Below are 15,633 nucleotides of genomic sequence, written 5' to 3'. Positions count from 1 at the left end.
AGTTCCTTTCCGCCTTAGTCGGGCTGTTCCATTTCTCCCGCCCTTCGGACGGCCGCATTAGGCGTTGTAGTTTAGCGACTGCCCGCAATCCCAAGGCTTGGGTTGGAGCCGGGTCCGTCAGGCGGGCGCGCAGAGCTGAGAGGGACTCCCCTGCAGGTGCGCGTCTCATGGTTTCGCCCTTCGCCGCGCGCGCGCGGGAGTTACCGAGGGGCGGGGCCGCTGCGCACTTAAGGGCGGTTGGGCAAGGCGAGCTCAGACCTCGTCAGTGCTGTTGCCGAGTGAAGTGCTTGCCGCCGAGCTGCCCTTCAGACTTCTGCCGCCATGGCCTGCAGACCTAGAAGCCCACCCGGTTATGGGAGTCGCCGCGACGGTGGTGCGAGGTAAGCGGGTCATGCGGTCTACGAGTCCTCGACTTCTCGCCGTCTGTAAGCTAAGGGTTCCCTGAACCATCGGTGCTTGGGGGCCCCGCCCACTGACCGCAGTCTGTGTCCTCAGCCCGCGGTCCCCTGCGAGATGGAGTCTCGGACGGAAGCGCAGAGCGGACGGAAGGGACCGGAAGCCCGAGGACTCCGAGGAAGGCGAGCTCCAGACTGCGGACCACCGACCTGAAAGGTGGGTCCCGACTCCTTGGAAACGGGTTGGTCACTCGGGGGGTTTGGAGACGGGCCAAGGGGACCCTCATCCCGTGGCACTCGGGTTTTCGAAGCTGGTGGAGTAGATTAGCTTACTCTGGAGATTCTCTTCAGTTTTGCTCAGTGTTAGAAGCATCTTACCAGCGACTGATAGGTGGCAGCAAAACTGGTTTTATCCGGAGTGGGTCAGCCTTTATATTTTTCACTCATAATGTCAGTAATGTCAAGGACTACTACTATGAACATCTTGTTAAAATGTTTCGACCTCCAACCCTCCCCTGCTTCCGGGGCGGGGGTGGGGGGGAGAGAGAGAGTGAGTGTGTGTGTGTGTGTGTGTGTGTGTATGTGTATTGGGGCGAGAAATTAGGTTTTATTACCTGAGTGAAAGCGAGATACAAACCAAAATTGAGTCCTAGATTATTCATACTTGTAGTTGGGTCCTTCCATTTGATAAGCTTTTGCCACGGTGTTTAGATTTTTTTCCCTGAGGCATTGTGCTTAAGTCAGTGAGGTCCCTTGGTAGCCTGATGGAGGCGGGCTAGCAAGTGAAATAGTAATTCAGAGAGACCAGGAGTGCCTTAAGAGTAAGCTGGTGATGTGAACTCTTCAGGGAAGTGCTCTCTTTGGGGACCTTTGTGTAGTGATTGATGAGAAAAGCGATCTCAGAAATTTTGACCATACCTTCTTTTATGGGCTATGGTGTTTGCTAGATGGCTGACTAGAAGGGAGGATAAGATAAGCATGGGGCTGCCAAGCCCAGTGAAGGGAATTAGTGACTTAACTCAGTGACTTCTGAATACACAGGCAATGTTGATTGAGGATAGAAAAGTCAGCCTGATTGAAACCCTTGACCATTTCTGTTGATGCCAGTCATTTCTCATGATAACAGGAGCAAAGGATGGGCAGATCTATTTTGGGAGGAAATCTTGTTAACCTTGGGGAAACTTTCAGGTGAAAATGTGAAATTACCAGCACATCTCTGAAGACATTAGACTAGTTGTGGGAGTATAGGAAAGGCCAGAGGCCAGCCCTAAGGTAGATTAAAGGAAGGTGATAGCGTTTATATCAGTGATCTCAGGTGTGATCAGGAGTTACAGGCAGGAGAATTAGAAGTTCAAGTTCTTTATTTGCTACACAGTGAGACTAGACTATCTTGTCTCAATGAAAGCAAAACAAAACCAACCAAATAAAAACCTTATTGAGCTGAAGCTTCAGACCCTGTCATGTTCCCAATTATCTGAAAATAAATGTTAGGGTTTGTTTGTGTGTGTGTTTGTTTTAAGACAGGGTTTTTCTGCATGACCTTGATGTTCTTGGAATTCACTAGGTAGACTAGGCTGGTCTTGAACTCAGAGCTCCACCTGCCTCCCAAGTTTTGGGATTAAAAGTATTTTTATGTGTATGAGTGTTTTGTTTGATAGATGTGTACCGCATGTGTGCCTGGTGCCTGTGGAGATGAGAACATTGGAGCTCCTAAAACTGGATTTATGAGTGACTGTAGGGGCTAGGAACTGAATCCATGTCCTCTGTAAGAACAGCAAGCATTCTTAATTGCTGAGCCATCTCTCCAGTCCCAAATGTCAGATTCTTAAATTCTGTGGGTCTTGATATCTAGACACCCCCCCCCCCCCTTTGGTTCATAGGTTGCCACATAGCCACTTCGTCATGCCAATGATAGGAATGCTTTTAAAGACTGGGTCCCATTTTGTAGCCTTGGTAGACCTATAATTAATTCATGACGTAGGCCACCAGGCTGGCCTTGAACTCGCAGAGATCTTCCTGCTTTGAAGTGCTAGGTTTACAGGAATGTTGGAGTATAGGAAATGGATGCATGAGAGTTTTCAAGACTGTATTGTGAGACTTGTCTCAGAACATAATGCCAAGTTCCATAGTAGGTCCTCTTCATGGTACTGACAGATCTAGCACTGATTCATAGTAGCCAGGTAGATTTCTAGTGAAGTCCAGACAGGCTTTGAGAGTATCCAGACACACCCGTTCTGCCAAAGCCATGGCATATTCTTTCCTAAAAAAAAAAAAAAAAGAAAGAAGACGACAGGAATACTTACGATTTAAATGCATTTTTATTTTGTTGTAGCTTTACAACTCCTGAAGGCCATAAGCCCCGTTCTAGATGTTCTGACTGGGCCAGTGCAGTTGAAGAAGATGAAATGAGGACCAGAGTTAACAAAGAGATTGCAAGGTACACACTTTGTTGTGGCTACTTTGTGGATTCTTCTACCTTTTATCTCCCTCCCCCGTTTCACCCTGTCACTAGGTAGGAGAGAAAGAAGCATAAAGGGGAAAGAGGGAGGGTCCTTTTTGAATCTTTCTTTCTTTGCACACACTACTAACAACCTCAATAACCCTCTGGACAACCAACAACCCTGCCTCATTTCACTCTAGCATTTATAGGCCCTCTGAAAAATTCCCAGAGTTCCAAACATCACACAATCGCAGAAACTACTGCAGCTGTCAAACCCATGCTACTGTTAAAGCGTGAGGCAAATCACAGCTGCTGCTTTGCAGCCCCATAGCCATACCTGGTATTAAGATGAAAACAGAGCCATCTAGTATTTTGTGGTTCTTGTTTTGCTTAGTTTTTGGGGTTTTTTTTTTTTTTTTATTTCAGAGTTTCTGTGTGGTCCTGACTGTTCTGGAACTTATCTATAGACCAGGCTGGCCTCAACTCAGCTGCCTGCCTCTGTCTCCCAAGTGCTGAAGTTAAAGATGTGCGCCACTACTTCCTGGTTTCAGCTTATTTTTGTGTGTGTGTGTGTTTTGTTTTTTTTTTTTTAAGGAAACCAAGATTCCAGAATTCTTTTTTTTTTTTTTTTTTAAGATTTATTTATTGATTATATGTAAGTACACTGTAGCTGTCTTCAGACACTCCAGAAGAGGGAGTCAGATTTCGTTACGGGTGGTTGTGAGCCACCATGTGGTTGCTGGGATTTGAACTCCGGACCTTCGGAAGAGCAGTCGGGTGCTCTTACACACTGAGCCATCTCACCAGCCCAATTCCAGAATTCTTATTAAACTTTTGTAATATTTTTTTCAATTACTAGCAATTCATAGGATATTTTAGAATAAAGGTTCTCAAAAATCTGCTCCTTGGTAATGAGCTTGCCTAGCACGATGAATCCCCGAGTTTATTGATCCCTTTACAACACAAAAAGGGAAAACTCTAGTCTTTAGGCCAGCATCAGCTTCCCTTGGAAGCTTGTTAGAAATACACATTTGCAGGCTTCTTGGGCTGCTGGAATAGGACTAGGTAGTTTTGTTTGAAAAAAAAAAAAAAAAAAAAAAAACCTTTAAGTGAGTGCTTCCTAGTTTGAAACCCCGTCTTAGTAGTAATAGGACTGAGTGGTGGTGGTGGTCTTTCTCTTTTCATCTTAATGTGTGCATGTGCGCATGTGCAGCTGTACAGTGAGAGCAGAGGTTGCCATCAGGTGTCTCCCTCAAATTGCTCTTACTGAGTTCAGACCTTGATAATTTGGATACTCTACCTAGCCAATTTAGTATGGGGAGCCCATATATCTGCCCCTCAAGCACTGGAATTCAGAGGTGACTTCTAAGCCCACCCAGGGTTTTTTTGTTTTATTTTTTTTAAGTAGGTGGTATAGATTCAAATTTTGGTTCTCAAATTTGTATGAAAAAAAGCTCTATCCATGAATTTATCTCCCCAAATTCTATAAGCTTTTTATTTTTTATGGCAGTGCTAAAAGTTGAATCCAGGGTTATGCTTGGATATGCTCTCTCATAAAAGTACTTTTTACTCAGTCGACATAAAGAAACTAGTCCACATCGTCACCCATAGTAGCCTGAGGAGTTGCTTTATTTTTTAGGGACCACCACTCAGGTAAAGCTAGATCCTTGGCGCTGCCAGAGAAGAGTTTTAAGTTGGGCCAGTATGAATCAAAGTTGGAGATTTATTAAAAGACATTTCTAACATAGATCATAAGCACAGGGACTACTAGAAAGAGATGCTGGGGAAGAAAGCAAAAAACTCCAGAGTTTGGATATGGGCTTTCTAGAGTGTAGTCATTTGTTATCTTACTGTAGTCAAATACAGTATGTTGGTGCTCTGGAATGGTTTTTCAGAGGATTGAAAAGATCTTGAGGTATGCCTGACAGAATTTCAATTACTAGTGTAAAACTAAGTCAGGGGAGGGGAGATGTCTCTGTGGATGGAGTACTTGCTTCACAAGAATGACACCTGAAATCGGGATCTCTAGCACCTTCATAAAAGCTGGGTGGACATGGTGGCTTGCCTATAATTAATACCAGAACACTTGGGAAGCAGAAATGGAATTCCTAGTAACAAGCTGGCTAGACTAACCAAACCAAGGCCAGCAAATGGCTCTGTCGGGAAAGGCACTTGCTTTGTAATGACCTGAGTTCAGTTCCTGGGAACCAGCTCCTACAGATTGTCCTCGTGAGAGCACACAGGCACACACACACACACACAAATACAAATGGAGTAGACTAGCTGAACTGTAAATTCTGGATTCATGCAGAGACCTTGCCTCAGTAAAATAGAAAGTGCCTTTGAAAAACAGCTGATAGATTCTCAAGGCCTGCTTGGTCTACATAGTAAGTTTCAGGGGTTATACCTAGAAGTTCTGTCCCAAAAAAGAAAAAAAAAAAAAAGATCTCAGGGAAATCTGGAAGAGTAAGAACCGACTGAAGGTTGTAGCACATAACCCTTTTTTTTTTTTTGGTTGTTGGAGACAGGGTTTCTCTGTGTAGCCCTGGCTGTATGGAACTCACTCTGTAGACCAGGCTGGCCTCGAACTCAGAAATCCGCCTGCCTCTGCCTCCCAAGTGCTGGGATTAAAGGCGTGTACCACCATGCCTCGCAGCACATAATAACCCTTAATCCTAGTTTATTGTTGGTGGGTGTTTTCTTGACTAGGGACAAGGTTTAACCTTGAATTCCTGATCTTTCTGCATCCACTTCCTGAGTGATGGGAATAGAGTCATGTCACCATGTCCTATTTATATGTGGAGCTAGGGAATCATATTTTTATACATGCTAAGTAAGCATTTCCAACTAGGCTATATCTCTAGCTAGAGAAAGGGAAGGATTAAAACTTACCTGGGACATAAATTGCAAACAAATAGACTTAAAGAAATAATGCTGACCCATTTCACCCATAGTTCAATGGGTGAAATTTGTTTCTAAGCTCCATGACCTGAGTTTGACCCCCAGAACTTAGATGAAAGGGGAGAACTGGCTCTCATAGTTGTCCTGGACCTCTGCACAGGCGTGGCATGGATGTACAGTGTCTGTACCCGCATGGTAGTTCACAGCTGTTGGTAACTCAGACCTCTTGTATATGAGCCTGTGTGTGGGTCCCCCTTCCTCCCCACCCCACCCTGCCCCCTGAGACAGGGTTTCTCTGTGTAGTCCTGGCTGTCCTGGAACTCACTCTGTGGACCAGGCTGGCCTCAAACTTAGTGCTGAGATTGAAGGCGTGCGCCACCACTGCCCACTGTGTGTGTGTTTGTGTGCTCCACATATGCCTGGTGTTCATAGAAGCCAGAGGAGAGCATCATATCTCCCTTTTGCTGGAGTTAGCCACCGTATGGATGCTGGGAATGGAACCTGGGTCCTCTGGGAGAGACGCCAAGTAATCTTAACTGCTGAGCCATATCTTGTCTCCAGTCCAATATGTTTTTAAAGAAAAAAGTAGTACATTTCCTGTTGTAGACCAAGTCCCTATGGTTGTCAGGGTCTAACATAATGAGCCCAGGCTTTCCTCATACTCAGCACTCACCCATTGCCAAAGCATGTTGTTCAGAAAAAAGGCTTCGTTTGTTTGTTTGGTGTGCGGTATGCTTTTAAAAACAGCAGTATTTTATTCCGTTCTCAGGTACAAAAGAAAACTGCTCATAAACGACTTTGGGAGAGAGAGGAAGTCATCATCGGGAAGGTGCGCCTGAGACATTCCTCGCTTGGGAATGAACACTTTCAGGGATGATTGCCCCAGCATTTATTGGTTGTTTTTCATTATTGTGTACTGGAAATTTCTATAGTACAGCACCTGAATTATTTTGTTGTTTGTTTTTTTGGTTTTTTTCAAGACAATTTTTCTCTGTAGCCTTGGCTGTTCTTGAACTCAGGTCTGCCTGCCTCTGCCTCCTGAGTGCTATGATTAGAGGTGTGTGCCACCACCTCCTGGCCCAAAATCTGGATTTTGGTAGGATTCCTATCATGTAAAATGGAGAGGGGGGACTGTTTCAGTTTTTTTCTTGGCACCTAGTAATCTTAAATTCAAAGCTTGTTTAATCTTCATTCTTTTCAGTTCTGATTCAAAGGAGTCTATGTCTTCAGTGCCTGCTGATGTGGAGACGGATGAAAGTGTCTTGATGAGAAGGCAGAAGCAGATCAACTACGGGAAGAACACTATTGCCTATGATCGATATATTAAAGAGGTGCCCAGGTAATGTCACATAGGCCTGTCCCAATCCTGTCCCACAGCGTTGTACCTGTTAAAGAGCTGCTTATAGTAGACACACATGCTAGGAAGTATTTATTAGTAACTCATAAAAATTTACTTGCAAACCAAGAATAGATCGACTGTGAACATGAAGATGTTACAACTTTGAATGTTAGGTAGCATTTCATCCTCAGGACTTACAAAGTGTGTCATTTTATAAAGTATGTAGTTATTAAAATGCACAGTAGGAAAATACAAGTCAAGTTAAAGAATGAAGTATCTTGGGGCTGGTGAGATGGCTCAGTGGGTAAGAGCACCCGACTGCTCTTCCGAAGGTCCAAAGTTCAAATCCCAGCAACCACATGGTGGCTCACAACCACCCGTAATGAGATCTGATGCCCTCTTCTGGAGTGTCTGAAGACAGCTACAGTGTACTTACATATAATAAATAAATTAAAAAAAAAAAAAAAAAAAAGAATGAAGTATCTTAATTGGAGAGCTGGGCATGGTGGTGGTGTAACGATTATGTGTATGAAGCCTGGCTGAGGCAGGCAGATCTCTGAGTTCAAGGCCAGCCTGGTCTACAAAGTGAGTTCCAGGACAGCCAGGGCTACACAGAGAAACCCTGTCTCGAAAAACCAAAAAAAAAAAAATATATATATATATATATATTTATGTTGGGGGTGTTTTGTTTTTGTTTTTTCCTCTCTACGTGAATGTGCAGAATACCATGTGTGTGCCTGGTACCTCTGGATACCAGATGAGGGTGTCAGATAACCTAGAACTGTAGTTACCGGTGGTTTTGAGCCACTATGTGGATACTGAGAGTCCCTAAGTGGAGAAAAAAACTCGCCATTACCCGTTTATTGTAGGTAACACATTCTGCTTTTATTTTCTCCCTCTCCCCTCCCCTTTGCCTTCCTCTCCTTCCACCTTCTTCCTTTCCTCTCTTCTTTCTTTTCTAAGACAGGGTTTCTCTGTGCAGCTTTGGCTGTCCTAGAACTCACTTTGTAGACCAGGCTGGCCTCAGAACTGAAGAGGCAGTGCCAGCTTTATTATTCTCTTGAACAGACATACAATATGGCTGTGTGTATCTGTGTCTTTAAAGCAGAATTGGAATTAAAACATTTTCTAGAATGTGGGTTTTAAAGGAAGAGTGAGATTTTAAGAAAGGGTCTTGTTCATTTACCATTCTGCCCCAGCCTCCCAAGTGCTGGGAGAACCTCCCCCCACCCCCCAAAACATGGTTTCTCTGTATAGCCCTGGCTGTCCTGGAACTCACTCTGTAGACCAGGCTGGCCTCGAACTCAGAAATCTGCCTGCCTCTGCCTCCCAAGTGCTGGGATTAAAGGCGTGCACCACCACCGCCCTGCTGAGATACTGCTTTTAATGGACTTCTTTGTTCAACTTATGGAATCTCAGTTATTACTGGGTGTGGTGGTGCATGCTTTTCATCTCAGCACTCAGGAGACAGAAACGGGAGGATTTCTGAGTTTGAGACCAGCCTGACCTATATAGCAGTATGAAAAAATAGAAAGAATAAAAAGAAAAGAGAATATGAGTTATTTGTTAAATGTTAACCCCAAAGTGTTCTAAAGTAATGTTATGTCCTGCAGACACCTGCGACAACCTGGAATCCATCCCAGGACCCCCAACAAATTTAAGAAGTACAGCCGGCGGTCATGGGACCAACAAATTAAACTCTGGAAGGTGGCTTTGCATTTTTGGGATCCTCCTGCTGAAGAAGGATGTGATTTGCAAGAAATGTATGTCTTTCTTTATCTCTTGTCACAGTGACAGGTTATCCTGAACATTGCTGAGAACAGGCATTAGCCTTTAGGCCTGATCTATTACACAGAGTTGTGGATGCCAGGGAGGAGTTTACCTCCTGTTCTGTATTTAGTCTTTGAGAGTTAGAAAACAGCTCAGTCTAGGACAATTGGCTGTGTGTGCACTTCAGAGGACAGCTTTGGGTGTCAGTCCTTACTTTATACCTGTTTGAGGCAGGTTCTCACGTTTGTTGTGTTTGTTACTATATTGGTCGGGGGCCTGTGAGCTTTCTTTGACATGCATTCTGGATTCCAGAATTAGGGCCTTATGCCTATTTTCCACTGAGCACTCTTCCCCAGTCCTATCTGAGTGGTTTTGGTTTAGATTTTGGAGATAGGGTTTCTCTGTAGTCCTGGCATCCCTGGAGCTGGTGGAGGTGTAGACTGTGTGGGCCTTGAATGCAGATGTCTTTCTGCGCTCATGAGTACTGGGATTAAAGGTGTGCACTACTATCTCCTGTCCTCTGTTTTATTCTTTTTTGTTGTTGTTGTTGTTTTGTTTTTTTTGTTTTTCAAGACAGAGTTTCTCTGTATAGCCTTGGCTGTCCTGGAACTCATTCTGTAGACCAGGCTGGCCTCGAACTCAGAAATTTGCCTGCCTCTGCCTCCCAAGTGCTGGGATTAAAGGTGTGCGCCACCATACCCGGCCTCTGTTTTATTCTTATTTATGCATTTTTTACATATGGGTGCTTTGCATATATACCTGCACAACGAAGGTATTGGATCCTATTATAGATGGCTATAAGCCACCATTCAGTTTCTAGGACTTGAACTCAGAACATCTGGAAGAGCAGTTAGTGCTCTTAGCCACTAAACCATTTCTTCAGGGCCTGTAGACCCCATTTGATTCATGTTAGGCAAATGTTCTTCAGACTGGGCCACACCCCTAGCTATATTTTTGGTGTTTTGATCAGGGTCTTAACTTTAGCACAGGCTCACCTTGAAGTTCTGACTTAGAAGGTATTGAGGCTCTATCATCATTCCCCTTTTGCTTTTCAAGAATGTTTATAGGGCCAGGAATTAGTTCCAGGACAGTCAGAGATAGATAGATAGATAGATAGATAGATAGATAGATAGATAGATAGATAGATAGATAGATAGATAGATAGATAAACAAAAAAGGAGCTTGGAGATGGCTCAGTGGTTAAGAGCACTGGCAGTTCTAGAGAACCCAGGTTCAATTCTTCACATCGCAGCTCACACCTGTCCTACTCCAGTTTTGGAGGGTCTGTCACTCTCACACAGACATGCAGCAAAACACCACTGCAGGTGAAATAAACAAAAAAAACCAAAAAAGGATATTTTCGGGTGTGTGTGAATTCTCAGACTAGTCCTCTGAGCTGGGTAACCTTTCTTTTTGTTTTGTTTTGTTTTTCGAGACAGGGTTTCTCTGTGTAGTCTTGGCTGTCCTGGAACTCACTCTGTAGACCAGGCTGGCCTCGAACTCAGGAATCCGCCTGCCTCTGCCTCCCGAGTGCTGGGTTTAAAGGCGCGCGCCACCACATCCAGCTTGGGTGACCTTTCACTTTGAGTTGGTATCAGTATTTTGTGTTGGGTTGATTGGTCAGGAATTAAATTTATCAAATATGAAGTGTTCCTTAGGAAACAACACTGTTGTCGTGGTGTTTGGCTTTAGCAAACTTTGTGATAGCAGCAGGTAATTGACAGGCTTGTGTTGTTTCATTTCTCAGACAACCTGTAGATCTTGGGGAAATGGAGACTGAATTCACAGAAAGCAGCTCTGAGTCTCAGACAAGTTCACAGGATAACTTTGTAAGTACTTTGGATCTGTCTCTTATCTTGGGTGTTTGAAGTCATTTGAGAGTACATACCACTTTACATACCCAAGGTTAGAACTGGAGTTTGATTATAATGCGTCTGAATAAAGGACTTTTTTCCATCAAGAAATACCAAATTGATCACAAATTGGGTTCTGAGCAGTTTACCTCAGTTTGGGCTTACAGTGGTGAGCTCCTGGTGTAGGGATCACCTGAATGCTTCTTAAGGGAATTGGTTAGGTTTTTTGTCTTTTCAAGATAGGGTTTTTCCAACAGCAATGCTTGTCCTGGAGCTCACTCTTTAGACCAGGCTAACTTCAAACTCAGACCTGTGCAGTCCTGGTTGTTCTGGAACTCACTGTAGAAACCAGTTTGGCTTTGAGCTCACCCAGGTCTTCCTGCTGATGCCTCCTTCATGCTGGGATTTGCCTGGCCTAGGGGCTAGTTTTTTTGTTTTTTTATGATAAAGCTAGGTGTGGTGGTGCATGCAGGAAGATCAGAGATTAACTCATCCCCAGTAAACTGTTTGAACTACACAGAATAGTCTTTTCACTGGCTCAGTAGTTAATGATCTGGTATAAGGTACCTTTATGTTTGTGATTAAGACCTTCCATTACTTTTATATATATATGTAAAATATCTAGGTTCTGAAGTGGCAAAATGCGAAAGACTTAAAACACAAGCAACTATAAGCTGTTCTTATGCTTTGTTTGACTATGGCAATAAACAAAGGTACCTTATTCTGGTTCCCATCTGTCACTCCAGGTGTACTCAGGTTTATTGATCTTTTTGATAGCAACAATGGTTGGGACAAGTCAAGTAACATAAATGTACACTATTGAAATGTCAAGACGATGTTGGTCTTGGCTTTGTCCTGCTCTTCTGGGCAAGTTCACTTGTGCTCAGGGTAACTACAAGGAAGCCTGTGTGATGGACTGATGCAGGTATGACTGCCTCTGTTTTCTAGGATGTGTATGCTGGCACACCCACCAAAGTCAGACACGTGGACTGCCAAGTGGAGGATGAGTTTGATTTGGAAGCTTGTTTAACTGAACCTTTGAAAGACTTCTCTGCCATGAGTTAACTGCCACCTGGTGGTTACTCAGAGAAATACGTGGCTCTGCCTGGCCACCTGGAAGGCCTGAGTTGCTCTGCATTTGTTTTTGTTGTCTCTGTTAAGAGTTTATTTTCTCATGATAAATTGTTTTTCTTGCCTTATTTTTATGTATGGTAAATGTGTTAGGCATGTTTTAAGTTGTAAATGAAGCTAAATGCAGTGGAGACTTAGCCCTATTATATTTTTGCCCCCCAAGTTAGACAACAGGAAACTTGAGCCTTCAGTTGCCACTTTTCAGATGTGTTGGCAGTGGATTTTAACCATGTGTCTATGGGACCAATTTAGAATCAGTTGCCTTTCAGGTAACTGATAAAGAATTCTCAGTCAGGCAGCTGCAATGACTCTGTAAAAACTTATTTTCTGGTCTTTTATCAATGTGAATGTAGTTTTCCCTCATACAGAGCTCTGGACAAAGGATGCTAAGCTATTATATTAATGGGCTGTATGTAAGTTATATAGTTTTAATTTGGAACTTGAAATAGCATTAGTGTGAGGTAAGTATCTTAGCACATGCTCTATGAGAGTTGAGGCAGAAGAGAGGGACTTAGAAAGAACTTTGTTTTTTTAATGATCAGTTAATTTACCATGTAATATTGCTGTAAATGATAATGTGTACAGTTACTCTGTTCATGTATCCAGTTGTAAACTTGTCAATATTTGCATTTCTATTGCTTTTGTATGGAATGATAATTGCAAAAATAAAGACCCTTTAACTGACTTGTAACATTGCCCTATACTGTTTGGAGGGTCAGGGCAAGCCTTTCTTTTGTACCTGAACCACTTGTATGGCATATGGGAATGTTACTTCCCTTCCGTGAGAAAACCATGCACAAATCTGGTCGGTAGTGGCCAAGTACAGACACTGTTTCCTTGTTAAGTTCCTGTCCGTCGGATCTGTATGGAGACCATGATGATTATAATGCTCTGACATGGGACCTGCTTACATGTTCAGGGTAAAGCTTCACCATTATGTGCCTAAGCACAAAGGGCGGGTGCCTTGGTATTCTTGACCTCTGTCCACCTGCAGGTTCTATGTCAGCCACAGTAGTGGCCCTGAAGACTTATAGTAGGGCTGAGACCATCAGGTTGAGATGAGTGAGCAGGGGGTAGGGGGTCTAGTGATGCCGGGTAGGTGGCATTGAGTCATGCCTTGAAAAGCAGCCAGTGCAAAGGCCCTGAGGTGGAGTCGAGGAGTGGATAAGTTGGCTCTCTGAGACTAAATGTGGAGGCTAGGAGGACTTGAAACAGTAAAAGCTGGAGGAAAGTAGGGGGAGCAGTACCTCCTGGCTCTTGCCCTGAATAGTGTGGTTACTGATAGTTCGATAGGCCTGCTGAATCCGGAGTGGAATCTGAGTGACTTCTCTCCAGATGGCAAACCTGGACCTAAAATTAGATGTATTCCAGAGTACAGGTTTTCTGTTAAAGCTAAGAATTAAGATCTAGAAGGTTGAGACCTCTAAGCCATAGTGCTGATGATCTTACGTGTTCCCCAGGGGAAGCCCCCGAAAAATAACACTTCAAGAGCACATACATGTATACAGGAAGGTTAAAAAAATTATTTTGATAGTTTGGCAGAAATATTAGAGTTGAGAGTAACAGGAACGGGCAGTGGAAGTGCAATCAGCCTTTTAGGCCTGGGAATCTTGTAAACAGGAAGCAGGCTCCAGAACCCGAGGCACATAGGTTATTCTCCATGCACAAGAGGGAGTACCTAGCCACCTAGGGAGAAAGCCAGGAGCCCGGAGTCAGCCCTCCGGGAGGAGCTAAACCCTGCTTAGGAATGCTTTCATGGCATGAGCTGATGGGAGTTGAAGATTTCAGGGTTGCTGTGGGCTGGCCACCACAGACAGAGCATGTTCCTTCTAGTATGCCAGCTGTAAATTGTGGAGGCAGGCAAGCCTGTTACCAGGTCTTTAGCTTGTAAAGGAGCACAGGAGCTCATACCCACCACTTGCTAAGTTCACACCTGATGACCAGCCAGCCTCAGCAGGGTGGCACCTGCTTTACTCTGAGTGGGATGGGCAGCCAGGGAAGCCTGGAGCCCAGGGATGACTCAAGTCTAGCAGTGCCTGAAGAAAGCTACTAGACTTGCCATGAGTTCTAGAAATCCCACTCCCCTCCCCCGTGCCCCGTTTTTAAATACAGGATCTTATTAGATAGCTCTGGCTGGCTTGATAGACAGTCTAGAAAGACCAGGCTGACCTCAAATCAGTCCACCTCCCTAAAGGCATACCTTATTACACCTGACTCTAAGTTTTGAGTGTTCTTACGCAGCAAGAAAAATCAGTCTTCAGCCTTCAGGCCCTGCCTCTCAATGCTGGTACTATAATCTAATACTCTAAATCTACTTTCTATATGAATTCCTATTTTAATAACCAGTAAGCTAGGGACCGAGTTATCTTTTTAATGTGTACACTCTGTAAACACGTGCTATTGTGTGCATGTGGAGGTCAGAAAACATTTTCAAAGGTTGCTTCTCTCCTTTCACTGCATTGCTGAGATTGAACTTGGGTCATCAGGCCTGAGCAGCAAGTGCCTTTACCACTGAGCCATCTTGCTGGCCCTAGCTGACTGTACGACACAGAGGCAAGAAATGTCAGAACTAAATTAAGTTGGTAGCAGCATGATTAATTCTTCACAGTCCAGGCTGATTGCTATCTCCTCTGCCTGTGTGTCTCAGGGTAGATGGGTCAGCTTATCAGGGTTGTCATCCCTCAGCCTCTGGCTGGTGCTCTTTGTTGGGAAGCTGTCCTTGTTTCTGACTGCCGTCAGGATCCTGTCTTTTTAGCAATTCTGCTGCTGAATTGCTAACATGTCTCTTTGGATGGAGGCTGTCAGCTGAGACTCAAAGGCAAGTAAGTAATCAACTCTGCCTGGACCTAAGGAGTGTCTGAGCTCTGGGCAGCTCTTCTGGTGAGCTCATGAGGCCCAGGGTCCTCCCTGTCATTGGCAGGGCATATTATTGTCATTGGCATGGACAACTGGATATTTGTCCATTGGCATGGACACGTCATTGGCAGGACAAATGACATCCCTTGTAGGTTGGCATGTGAGCTTGTCTACTTTGAGGCTACACTGGTGCACTCTGCATACCTCAATATATTTTAAAATGTTGGTTTTATTTTTGTTGTCATTTTAAACTTACTGCTTCATTATGTGTACTGCATGTATGTCTGTATACCAAATGAATACAGCATGCTCAGAGGCCAGAAAAGGGCATCAAGTCCCTTGGGACTGGAGTTAAAGATGGCTCTGAGCTGCCTGCCATGTGAATACTGGGGAACTACACTTGGATCCTCTGCAAGAGCAGCCACTTTTCTTAACATTAAGTCACCTTTCCAGACCCTCTGTTTGGTTTTTAATATTCGGACTTTAGACATCAGCCACTTTATAAAAGCCATACTTCGGGGGCTGGAGAGACGGCTCAATGGTTAAGAGTACTGACTGTTCTTCCAGAGGTCCTTAGTTCAATTCCCAGCAATCACATGATGGCTCACAACCATTTCTAATGGGATCCGATGCCCTCTTCTGGGGTGTCTGAAGTCAATGACAGTGGACTCACATACATAAAATAAATAATTCTTGATAAGAAAGCTGGGGTGGTGGTTCGTGTCTGTAACCCCAGCACTTGGGGTGGTGGTGGTGCAGGATCAAGAGGTCTAGGTAAGTTTCAGATTCATTAGACCCTATCTCAGTAAAACAACAAAGATGCCTTGATATTTTTAGAAAACAACAAAACCCTTCCTCTAAGTAGAAGTGCGTACAGGAAGCAAAGCTTCAAATATGGGTCTTTAGGAGTTGATGGATAAGGGTCCAATACAGAATGACTACTCTGTC

The 15,633-nt window shown here is 44.1% G+C and overlaps 1 protein-coding gene across 3 annotated transcripts; it reads left to right on the top strand.

The window, feature by feature from the left end:
* Window positions 1–12,520, top strand: Slbp (stem-loop binding protein). Of its 3 annotated transcripts, NM_009193.2 has the most exons (8): window positions 1–380; window positions 496–612; window positions 2,728–2,832; window positions 6,506–6,565; window positions 6,938–7,075; window positions 8,689–8,838; window positions 10,593–10,674; window positions 11,647–12,520. In NM_009193.2, exons 1-8 carry the CDS (start codon window positions 322–324, stop codon window positions 11,761–11,763), a joined length of 828 nt encoding a protein of 275 aa, NP_033219.1. In that variant the 5' UTR covers window positions 1–321; the 3' UTR covers window positions 11,764–12,520. The 3 variants fall into 3 exon arrangements, with proteins under 3 accessions (NP_033219.1, NP_001276654.1, NP_001276653.1); NM_001289725.1 differs by lacking the exon at window positions 2,728–2,832; NM_001289724.1 differs by lacking the exon at window positions 6,506–6,565.
* Window positions 12,521–15,633: the final 3,113 nt, after the last annotated feature.

The sequence above is a fragment of the Mus musculus genome, chromosome 5 (assembly GCF_000001635.26).
Source record: "Mus musculus strain C57BL/6J chromosome 5, GRCm38.p6 C57BL/6J".
In the NCBI taxonomy this organism is placed as follows: Eukaryota; Metazoa; Chordata; class Mammalia; order Rodentia; family Muridae; genus Mus; species Mus musculus.
This window is presented reverse-complemented; position numbering and strand designations above follow the sequence as displayed.